Here is an 11,727-nt window from a genome sequence, read left to right as displayed (position 1 = left end):
AGTCTAAAAATTCAGAGTTAAAAAAAAGGCACAAATTACGCGCGCGGGCGCTCAAACTCAGAGGAACGACCGACAGACATCTCCTCGTGATTGTACGTGATCGCTCGTGCAATGACCATTGACTGCCACTTCTTAATGTGATCTACGATGTAACCTATATGCAGTATCTTAATATTCCTCCCGTGGCTCGGTGTAGATGTACTATATTACGCCAGTCCAGTCGCTACTGAGCACTGTCCAATCCAGGAATAAGTATCTAGGGAGCTCCCGAGCTCTCACAGCGATCAGGCACTCTTGGCCGTCGGATCGGTTTGCTTGATGTGATTCTGGGCGTTGGATTGAGAGGTGGAAGGAGCTGGGCCGTCGGAACGAAGATGAGCTCCTGTGGCAATGAATAGTTACCGCCCGCTGTAAAGATCTCGTGCCACCGCCTGTTAATACATCACCCCACTGAGGGCATTTTCGAAATTTCGCTATGTGATATAAAAGCCCAACGCCAGGGTTTGTCCCCAATCGGCTTCCTCTCCTCTCCCCAATCGGCTTCCTCTCCTCCCTGCCGCCTCCACCCAAACCCTAACCCTAGCTGCTCCACGCCGCCGCCATCTCCGTCGCCCAGCCTGCCGGATCCTCGCCGTCTCTCGTCCTCTCCCGTCGCTGCTGCTACCCCTTGCGCCGCCCCCAGCCTCCTCACCCGGACACGGCGACCATGAGCGCCAGCGAGAGCAGGAAGGCTGGCGACTGGGCGCTGCCGTACAAGGGCCTGGCGGCCACCTCTGCGAGTGGGACGACTTGTGCGCGTGCCATCGCCGGGAGGAGCGTCGGCTGCCGAGAACACGGCGGCAATAGGAGGCGACATGAAGATGGCATGTGGAGGATGGCTCTCCGAGATGGCTGCTGCGGCACCGTCGCCGTCGTTCTTTCCATGGACAACCAGGTGAGGTTCCTCCGCCCTTTTTTTCTCTCCCAGTTCTCTTATGTTCTTCCCATCCAATCTCCTTTTGATCCCCACTTTAATGTCTCTAATCGATCCATGTTTTTTCCCTTTCTCCACATCTGAGTTTGATTTCTACAACTGATTCAGATACTCAGGAGTGGCCCGTGCAAACAATGTACAGGAAGCAAGCCAAGCAGGTGACACTGGATCAAGAACCTGTAATTTTTATGGTGTGTTTTGCTTGATCTTATTTTTCCTTTTCTTTTATGTATGTATGATGCTTAGGAAAATGCATTGTATGATATATATTGGAGAAAAAAAGGCATAAAAGCAGCACTACGGGTTCACCTAATAGTACAAGGTTAGATTTCCTATGAAGTTGTTGATTAATGGTAGTTTGAGAACGCTTAAGTACCAATGGTAACTAATTTGCAGTTGCATACATGAAGGTTGGTACATGAGTTTTCGCATCATGTTACTTTTGGTGAAATATCACAACAGCTCAAGATAATTTTGAATTGGATGTGTCCCTTTTATCTATGGTTGCCCATTATAGAAACTGAATTTCAGGTAGTGCTCTGATGAAGCCCCACGAATGCTTATCAACAGAAGGTCCAGAGCATTTTCCACATTTCATGATTGTATTTGAAATATTTCCATGATGCCCCTCTATCGAATAGGCCCTTTCAGTTCTTAAAAGGGTTGCTTTTCAATTGAAAACTAGTGCGGCAGATTTTGTTCATGTCGACATGGTGGCGTTGTAGATGGGGCTACATGCACAACTCCAGTTCCAACATACCTTGCTAGCTAGGACCTTGACGAGGATTAGATGGGCTCTCGGTTGTTGTGTGTTCTATTTCTCATGGGGCAGCAAAGATAAGCCCTGCTGTATAAAATGCCAAAAAAAGTTATACAAGACCTGCTATATAAAATGCCAAAACAGATTCGATTATCCCCTTATAATTGTTGTACACTAATCCTACAGCACAAGCCATCAGATTTTTCTTGCATAGTAGCTTCAAGCTGGCTAACAAACTCAGTATTAAAGGTTAGGTTTTCTCTTTCTTATTCTTTTAATTATAACAAGAGTCCTTAGTTTGTTTATCTGCCATGTCGGTAGTTTGTTTCCAAAAACATGACTGAGATATGAGTCAGATCGTGTCTTCACAAGATGACCAGTGCCTTCAAACTTATATTATGTCCAGTGTATAGTCAAAATCTTCTCTCTTTTTGTCAAAGAAAGCTTCATAGAAAGCTCCATCTACTATTTGTTGCGTATTTGTCGGTGAGAAGAGCAAAGCATATATGTTGCATCTATAGTTTATTTGATGTAAATTGCAGTACATGTCACTCATTTAGTTTCGTTTAATTAGACTGAACTATAATTAACATATCCCCTCTTTATATTGTTCTGTCTCACTAAATGCAATGAACTCTGATGTTTAACTTCTAATGCCAAGACGGATGATAAACAACTAATGCCAATTTTAGCTTTAATGTACCTTTGTTGCGTTGAGGTCTGATGCACTTTCCTACTTAGATATCTGCAAGTGGTTGATTCAACTGCCATGACCTTACCAAAACAGGATAGTGAATCATTTCCTTTGCTGTCAACCCAATTAGCCGACTCATGTGTATATGATCCCAAGTGGAGTCAACGTGGAACTTAGATGGTTCAATTTTATTTGTCTTGTGGTAACGCATACCCTGACGGTGACTGTAATGCTATAGCTGCTTTTATAAGTGTATAAACTGGCATGACATGTACGCAATCAGAGGATTGATTTAGGTTTAATGCTACATTTCTATTCGTAATCAGTGGACAGGAAAACATGTAGAACTCATCTTCCATACCATTTTGCTGTACATAATGACTGAATATAGATGTGTCATGGATGAAGCACATCTTTAAATCAAGCTCGACGCTGTTTTTGACTACCTTGCAGATTTACAACTTTCCTTCACTCGTGGTTAGGCTAGATAAATGCTCTTCTATACTTCTCTTTCCAACTAATGCTACACAACAAAATTAAAATTATGACTTAAGATTGCTCTGTTCACCCATGTTTCTCCATGTTTATGAAGAAAAGATTTGGGTTCAGAGCACCTTTCTGTGTTATTTATTTGATATTTGTGATTTCTGATGTCCACCTTTTGTATGGCCAATCGTTTTGTAGACTTTCAGTATCCGTCATCCGCTGTTGGGTTCATCGAGAGAATACCGAAAGGTAAATGCGGTAACTGAACTGTTATTCCATAGAAGGACAAGATGCTGGAGTTTGACTGAATTTACAGTGTTGCATATGTTTGTGTGTGTCCAACATTTTACTATATAGTGAAATTCAAGTTGTGTCTTCCAGCATTTAATTTTAAATATACTAACTCATGTTGTCGCTGTGTTGTCTAAATTGCCTTCTAGATGCTCTGCCTCTTTGAAATATGATTTTGTACTATTTACTTAACTTAACTCTCTTTTGATTCTAGAAGCCTGATGCTTTGCCTCTTTGAAATAAAACTAATATGTCGTTGCTAGCATGTATATGGTGTTTCTTTGGATTCTTGCGAGCATTTAGGGTTAAAATATATTCTCATTGGAATTGATAAATCAGTGTGCCTTGCATGACACAGCGCTACGGCTATGAAGATGACATGTTGAAGAAGCACCATCGGCGTCAGCTTCACCCTTCTCCTCGGCATGGAGAAGATGTCACTCCCAAGTCGTGTGGAGAGCGGGCTGTCACGCAGCTGCAGCCTCCTCTCGCGCTGCTCCCAGGATGAGGCTGCCGCCTCAATACCCTGCCTAGCCCCCGCTTCGTTACGAGCAGCGAGCCCGGCTTTGACATAGGGTTTGGCGAGCGAGCTCACTGCCAACCCCCTCAGATCTGGTCGACTCGTCGCTGCCCGCCGTCAGATCCGTGGTGCGTGGCATGTTGATGCTAGAAAATGATGTGGGTACAAGAAAATGATGTGAGATATGCCAGGATTAGGCGGAGATGATGAAAGACTTTGTAAAAAAGTCAGGTATAAATTTCGGGCTTCCAGTTCTGAATTATCCTTTTGGTTGCTGGTTGCAGGCCTTCAATATTTTTCTATTATTGCGCGGAGATAATAGTTTATTTTATTCTGCAGATATGTTTTGAGGTTTCCATAGAGCCGGCCAATGAAACAACGCTGGTTTATAGAACACATCGTTTCTTCACAATTTGACTACTATGGTCACCGAATCCTTGGAACAGGTTTCAGCTAAGGGTTGCAGATGTTTTGTTTGGCTTGCATGAATTAAACCATGCTTCCAGTTTTAAAGTACACTTGAGCCACAGTTGCTAATAGTTCCAAGCTGATGTTTGATCCCCTTGCATGAATTGAACATGCTACTCTGAAATCAGAGAGCAGACAACTGTAGGTTTATTTTTTGTTAAAGTATAGTAGCTACTAGCTACTCTATATGCAATGCGAGCAGATTGTAAAATATGCAAACCCCTGATGTATACTAGGAAGTGTTAGTGTCTAGGACCCGCCGGTGAGCTGATCCACCCTTTAGTTTTCCACCTTTTACTTTTAGCGTTTACTTTTCTTGTCCTTTCCTATGGATTTTCATTATTTCTCTTCTTTATATGTTCAAATTGTAAAGGAGGGAAAATGCACATGTATGTCCTTGATGTAGATCTCTGTGATTTATATATGTGCTCACGAGGACATTCCCATTGCATCTGAATTGACAAGTTGAAGAATCTGGTCATTTTGTGCTTGCCTACAGAACTGATATTTGTTAGCCAAACAAAAACGACTGATGGTTGATTATCTCAACCACGAACGAGCATTTCTGGATTGTAGAACAAAGAGGTGCCTTATTTTCCTTTTCTACCATCTACATGTTTGTCTCTACATTTGCACTTTTCCTCGAGCGTATTGGTTTCTAACACCATTTTTAAGCCCCGTGGAACCTTCGACCAGTAAAAAAATAAAGAAACTTGCTCTGAGCTCTGTGTGATCAAGTTTATGCGTTTCTATTGTACAGTGTCCCGGGCAAAAGGATCAAGTTCTGGCGGGTGGGCATCGGGAGTCCAGCTGGTTGGCTTCAGTCTTTGGGGTGCTGCCGGCTAGCGGCGCTGCTTCTGAGTGTCTCCTCATCTCACTCCCGTGGCACCTTCGACCGGTAAGATTTCCCCTTCTCTCTCTCTCTCTCACCATCCGATCGATTTTTGTTTATTAATCTTTCTTATCCATAATGATTATCCCTCTTTGTTTTATTGTATTGTTAGCCAATTAAAAGTATATTATTTTAGGTGTATATTTTCCTGTATGGTATATATTATGCGAGTTATTTCTAACACATCTTGATCATATTTTTAGAATAGCTGCTCTTATGTTTTCTTCAGTGCCTGTTGTACTTTGTTTAAATGTTTCTTCTTGGTAGGATAAGTTGTAAATAGTGGATGAAGAATACCTTTTCGAGCTTAAGCATTTGTTTTCTGGCGATGTGGTGTTTTCTCTTTACAGATGATCCTTCTGCTTTCTTTTTTAATAAATAGACAAGTTGGATCCAGTGTGTATCCATGTGTCCATGTGTGTTGGATCCAGGGTGAATACGCAATGAAACCCGGGAAAGTGGCCTCTATTTGACATTGTCGTGCTGAAAGATTCATTCACATGTCTGTAACTTTGTATCTTGGTTCTGTTTCTATTGTTAGTTCCAAAAGATATATTCACTTCTTGGCGACTTTTAACTTGTAACATATCTACTCTTAGTTTAGATATATTTTTTATTCTAGCTGCATTGCTGTGAATGTACCATATGGTCAAATACGAATAGTTCCCTGAATCTCTCTCATGTACGTCTGGTGTTCCTGTATGTGGGTATGCAACTTGTGCTTGGTCCATGGATCCCTCTCATGTATGTCTGCAAATTAAGTATTTCTTTTAGTTTACAGTAGTATTTGGAGTAGTAGTAATTTTTTTGTTCCTGAATCCCTCTCATGTATGTCTGCAAATTAAGTATTTCTTCAGTACAATAGTAACTGGAGCAGTAGGAGATTTTTTTGTCCCGTGAATCCTTCTCTGTATGTATAAAATTAAGTACTGTATTTCTTTCAGTTTATAGTAGTTATTGGAGCAGTAGTAATTTTTTTTGTTTCCTGTAGGGAAAGGCTGCGTACAATAGACCCAAAGTGGTCGGACCCTTCCCTGGACCCTGCGCAAGCGGGAGCTACATGCACCGGGTTGCCCTTTTTTTGAATACCTCTCATGTATGTCTGCGAATTAATTATTTCTTGCAGTTTACAGTAGTAATTGGAAGATATTTATAGAGTCAGGTACATTTTTGTTGGTTACCAAATGAGCACATATTATTTGGATACATGACGTGATCTGTAGCTATGCAGGTTAATTAGTAATTAGGTTATACCACATCAGTGTATTTTAATCTATAGGGTTGTGAATGATTAAGATTCATTAGAATCTAACTTGTAATCTCGCAGGTCTATCTTATTCCATAAAAGAAGGAAGATAGAAAATTTAATTTAGGTTGGTAGTTACCATTCACTACAATTTAGAGATTACAATATTTTCAAATCTGTACAGTTTAGACATTGTGTACGTTGACTCACTTTAACTGAAACTGAAGACTGTTTTTTTTCATGTAGAGGTCAATAGCTTCTCATGATGGAGCACAAGGCCCTGTTGCAGTTAGCCCTGGAAATGTTAGCTCTGCTAGGAGCCAACATAACAGAAGCATAGAAGATGATGCCTAGAACATTGAGGTGAAGAATGGAAGATGATGCACAGTCGTACATGTGCTTACTTGATGTTGTGCTAAGCCATTTTGTGAGAAATTGAGATTGAGAAATGATGTTATGTTATCGCTATGTCATTCTATGAGGACAGAGAATTGTGTACTTATTTTTATTTGATGTTATGTCATTTTATGGGAATCTGAGAGCTTATTTGGTGATGTGAACTTGTCCTATGTCATTTTGAGAGAATAAGAGCTTATTTGATGTTGTACGCTTTTTCTATGTAATTTTGTGAGAACTTGGGAGCTTATGTGAATGTTGTGTAATGTTTTATGTGTACGCGTTGAGAGAATCCGATGGATATCCATACTTGATAGATATTCACCGGGTTTGGACATGGACATAATTTTTTGCCGATGGATTTTTCCATGGACGGGCACATAATGTCTTCATGGGTTTAATATTGTTCAACCCGAGCCGAACCCGAACCATTGCCATCCTTATTCTTTCCCGTGTGATATAATGTTGTTTTTTCTGCTCAACACCATCTGGACTATGTACCACTGTAACCTGCTTTACGGTTTGGATCTGAGCACCGGAACGTGGTGCTGGACAGGGCAGATGCCCTAAGACCGCTCTCTTTGGAATTCCAATATACTTGGAGATAGAACTGAAAGTTGAGGACCAACAAGTATGTTGTATCGTCGATGCCCACCTTAATAGCATTGTTTTATGAAATGCACTAACGCTCCTAGAAGGTTGTTCTGAGTATATTTGTATTTTTGTTATAACAAGTATGATTTGGTATGTAATTTGCCAATGTTGTGTGATAAACCTTGATATTTAATACTGAATCATTAGTAAGTGTTTAATAACCTCCTTTTTGAGATGTTGCCCTTTGTAGTCAAGTTGTTTTTGGCATAACTTTAGCCTATATTGAGTGGCTGCCTTGCTTATATACGGATGTGCTGCAAACTTAGTTTTAGATTAGGACATTGCTCTCTTATGTTTGTGGTCTTAGTACTGAACTTAGTGATTGCCTTTCGTGGTCTCATGATCGTATTGCCTTATAATCTCACGACGATGTTAAACTCAATGATGTCTTCTATTCGAAGTGAATGTTTCTTCTTTCTTTTATTCTGTTGTCCTATTTCAATACGGACGCTAAATCAGGATTCGTACTAACTTGAGCATTACCTGCTTGACCACGGCGTTGGAACCGGCACCCTCACGCCAAGGCGCGATGCCGATCTAGTGGAGTGTGGTTGACATCGGGGAGCCAGCTACGTCCATGCATGCACGGATGGCCCCGATCGAGGATGACGGGAGAGGTGAGGAATCTAGCCCGATCGACCATGTGGGCGTGTGGTCTGATCTGTGATGCGCCATGCATAATGATCACGACGCACGCCTTCTTGTCTCATCTCGACCCTCAACAGTTCGAAGATGGAACTGGTTGCGAGTGTGAACACATCAAACAATGCAGCAGACAGAGCATGGTACACTTTGAGCACATCAAACAATGCAGCAGACAGAGCATGCACGCGTGCATGCGTGATAAAAACACAATTCAGTGTGTTGGTGACTTGGTGTTCCGTGTCGTCGTGCATATGCATGCGTTTGGGGTTTGTATAGACATGTAACAGATCAATGTAGTACAGTACATTTGAGGCTTTTGATGTACGATGTCTTTTTCTGGAAGATACTACATATAGGAACACCACACCACTCTCCACTCACTGCACTATGCCCCTGCCCCCAGCAAAATGCAGTGTGAACCTAGATGTAAGACCCAGAAAAGGAGGCTTAGAGTCAGATGGTGCAAATAAAAAGAAAAACAATGGTGTGCAAGTCAAAGGGTCCCAGATGTACATAGGCATGATTATTGGTGCAAGCTAGACACCAAGTACATACAAAACTCTCGTCTCGTTCAGCTGCGTACGACCAGGTCGTATATGGTGTGATCAGCCTAGCAAGCTGAAAGGTTAGGCCAACTCCAGCGCACAACCCCAAACGGACGTCCGTTTGATCCGGATTCTGTCCGTTTGGGGCGGGCAACGGGGTCGTGTCCGGGTCATTTCTGGGATGCGGTGGCCGTGCGCCTAACGCACAGATGTATCCTTTGGCCGCCTCCTGTCCGCCTTCTTTTTCAAACGCAAATTTTCGAATAAGGCATGCCCGTAGTTCATGCCAGCGGCCCTAGTTCACGCCGGCAACACAGCCCGCCTACACGTCCTCACCGGCAACACAGCCAGCGGCCGGCAACAGAGCCAGCCTATAAAATGAATAGTTTTGTCACCGGCAACACAGTCTGCTGCCGGCAACACAGCCAGCCTCCAAAATGAATAGGTTTCTCGCCGGCACACAGCCAGCGGCCGGCACCCATGCAATCCTCAGAAAATAACGGCCACGGCCGAACAGACCACCTAGTTCAGGCCGTCGGCGTCGAACATCTCCTTCTGCCTGGCCTTGAACCAGCTCCTCGTTTTCTTGCTCATCTTGGTCAAGTCCACACTCATGATCGCTAGGGCCACCTCCTTTGCTTTGGTTGCGGCATTGGTGGCCTCGATGTCGAGCCGCCTCTGCCTGGCCGTGACATTGGCGGCCTCGATGTCGAGCTGCCTTTGCCGGTATGCCTCCTCCATCTCGATCTTCCTCTTCTTGTCCGCCTCCTCCATCAAAAGCTTCTTCCTTTGAAGCTCTAGGTATTGCTTCATTTGCTCGTCCTCGCTTTGTCGCTTTTTCTCGTCCCTCACATCCTTTTGAGACATCATGCCGTGCAAAGTCTCATGCAAGGCCATGGATGACGCATCACGTATGTCATCCATCTTGGAGTTGGTCTTTCCCCTCGGCCTCTTCAACGCCTCACCATCTCCACCTCTGGCCAACGCGGCCGTTCAGGGAGTCCTGGACTATGGGGTCCTCGGGTGTCCGGGATATGCGATATGGGTCGGACTGATGGGCTGTGAAGATACAAGGTAGAAGGCCTTTCCCCGTGTCCGGATGGGACTCTCCTTTGCGTGGATGGCAAGCTTGACGCTCGGATGTGTAGTTTCCTTTCTCTGTAAACCGACTCTGTACAACCCTAGGCCCCTCCGTTGTCTATATAAACCGGAGGGTTTAGTCCGTAGAGGCTAAGACAAATCATATAGGCTAGACATCTAGGGTTTAGCCATTATGATCTCGAGGTAGATCAACTCTTGTAACCCCTAGACTCATCAAAGTCAATCAAGCAGGAAGTAGGGTATTACCTCCATTAAGAGGGCCCGAACCTAGGTAAACATCGTGTCTCCCGTCTCCTGTTACCTTCGATCCTCAGACGCGCAGTTTGGGACCCCCTACCCGAGATCGGCCGGTTTTGACACCGACATTGGTGCTTTCATTGAGAGTTCCACTGTGTCATCGGAAGAAGGATCGATGGCTCGTTTGATCATCAACAACGATGCTGTTTCCGGGGAGACCTTCCTCCCCGGTCAACTTTTCGTATTCGGCGGCTTCGCTTTGCGCACCGATTCAGTTGGTCGCCTTGAGCAGATCGACAGCTACGCCCCCGGTCATCAGATCAGATTCGGGAGCCTGAACTACGTCGCTAATATCCGAGGAGACTTAATCTTCGAAGGGCTCACGGTCTCGGCCGCTATTCCTCGTCTCCAAGAAGGCAACCCATCGGATCCGTCATCAGACGCCGCTCAAAGGCCAACTACTATCCCTGCCCTGGCCATAGATCCAGAGCAGGTCACCTCATCCGAAGATAGGATCTTAAATCCCATCGGACCCTCTCCTTCCATGGAGCCCTTTGTCGAAGACCCAGAGGCAACAGTATGTTCGGCGAGCCTGGAATCAAGCAGGACCCTCCTTCTCATCGGAGAGCCGAACTCGCCTCTGGACGCCAACCCCGAACTATTAAGATCTGCGTCTGGTGAACACAACCTGGTAGAATCCACCATGCCCAGCCCCGCAGGTCCTGGGTTCCCTATCCGGCCCGCACTCTTAAGCGAGGCCTTGGACCTAATGCGATCTCTCGCCATCACGGAGGCATTGATACGTCTCCAACGTATCTATAATTTTTGATTGTTCCATGCTATTATATTATTTGTTTTTGATGTTTAATGGGCTTTAATATGCTCTTTTATATTATTTTTGGGACTAACCTATTAACCAAAGGCCCAGTGCCAATTCCTGTTTTTTGCGTATTTCAGTGTTTTGCAGAAAAGGAATACCAAACGAAATCCAAACGGAATGAAACCTTCGCGATGATCTTTCTTGGAACAAACGTAATCCAGAAGACTTGGATTTGAAGTCTGGAACTACGTGAGGCGGTCACGAGGCAGGAGGGCGCGCCCCCACCCTCGTGGGCCCCACAGAGCTCCACCGACCTATTTCTTCCGCCTATATATACTCTTATACCCTAAAAACATCAGGGGGCCACGAAACCACTTTTCCACCACCGCAACCTTCTATACCCGTGAGATCCCATCTTGGGGCCTTTTCCGGCGCTCCGCCGGAGGGGGAATCGATCACGGAGGGCTTCTACATCAACACCATAGCCTCTCCGATGATGTGTGAGTAGTTTACCACAGACCTTCGGGTCCATAGTTATTAGCTAGATGGCTTCTTCTCTCTCTTTGATTCTCAATACAAAGTTCTCCTCGATGTTCTTGGAGATCTATTCGATGTAATACTTTTTGCGGTGTGTTTGCCGAGATCCGATGAATTGTGGGTTTATGGTCAAGTTTATCTATGAATAATATTTGGTTCTTCTCTGAATTCTTATATGCATGATTTGATATCTTTGCAAGTCTCTTTGAATTATCGGTTTAGTTTAGCCTACTAGATTGATCTTTCTTGCAATGGGAGAAGTGCTTAGCTTTGGGTTCAATCTTGCGGTGTCCTTTCCGAGTGACAGCAGGGGCAGCAAGGCACGTATTGTATTGTCTCCATCGAGGATAAAATATGGGTTTATATCATATTGCTTGAGTTTATCCCTCTACATCATGCCATCTTGCTTAATGTGTTACTCCGTTCTTATGAACTTAATACTCTAGATGCATGCTGGATAGC

At 44.1% G+C, this 11,727-nt stretch overlaps 1 protein-coding gene and 1 pseudogene across 22 annotated transcripts; one reads left to right on the top strand and one right to left on the bottom strand.

Annotated features, from left to right (window-relative positions):
• Window positions 1–514: 514 nt before the first annotated feature.
• Window positions 515–6,884, top strand: LOC123183143 (uncharacterized). 22 transcript variants are annotated; one of them, XR_006492448.1, is made up of 10 exons: window positions 521–934; window positions 1,082–1,131; window positions 1,220–1,295; window positions 1,920–1,982; window positions 3,112–3,162; window positions 3,563–3,955; window positions 4,064–4,777; window positions 4,953–5,090; window positions 6,076–6,180; window positions 6,577–6,884. XR_006492448.1 is itself a non-coding variant. In XM_044595883.1 (8 exons), the coding sequence occupies exons 1-5, from the start codon at window positions 707–709 to the stop codon at window positions 3,710–3,712; spliced, it is 567 nt and encodes a 188-aa protein (XP_044451818.1). In that variant the 5' UTR covers window positions 521–706; the 3' UTR covers window positions 3,713–3,955; window positions 4,064–4,777; window positions 4,953–5,090; window positions 6,577–6,884. The 22 variants fall into 22 exon arrangements, 1 of the variants encoding a protein (XP_044451818.1); XR_006492449.1 differs by lacking the exon at window positions 1,920–1,982 and adding an exon at window positions 1,505–1,546; XR_006492452.1 differs by lacking the exon at window positions 1,920–1,982 and having other exon boundaries at window positions 1,090–1,131.
• Window positions 6,885–9,092: 2,208 nt separating this feature from the next.
• LOC123161041 (uncharacterized) overlaps window positions 9,093–11,727 on the bottom strand; it is a 60,175-nt pseudogene continuing 57,540 nt past the window's right edge.

Source organism: Triticum aestivum, chromosome 1D (genome assembly GCF_018294505.1).
Source record: "Triticum aestivum cultivar Chinese Spring chromosome 1D, IWGSC CS RefSeq v2.1, whole genome shotgun sequence".
Taxonomy (NCBI): Eukaryota; Viridiplantae; Streptophyta; class Magnoliopsida; order Poales; family Poaceae; genus Triticum; species Triticum aestivum.
Note: the sequence above shows the minus strand (reverse complement) of the source record. Positions and strands in the feature narration are given on the sequence as shown.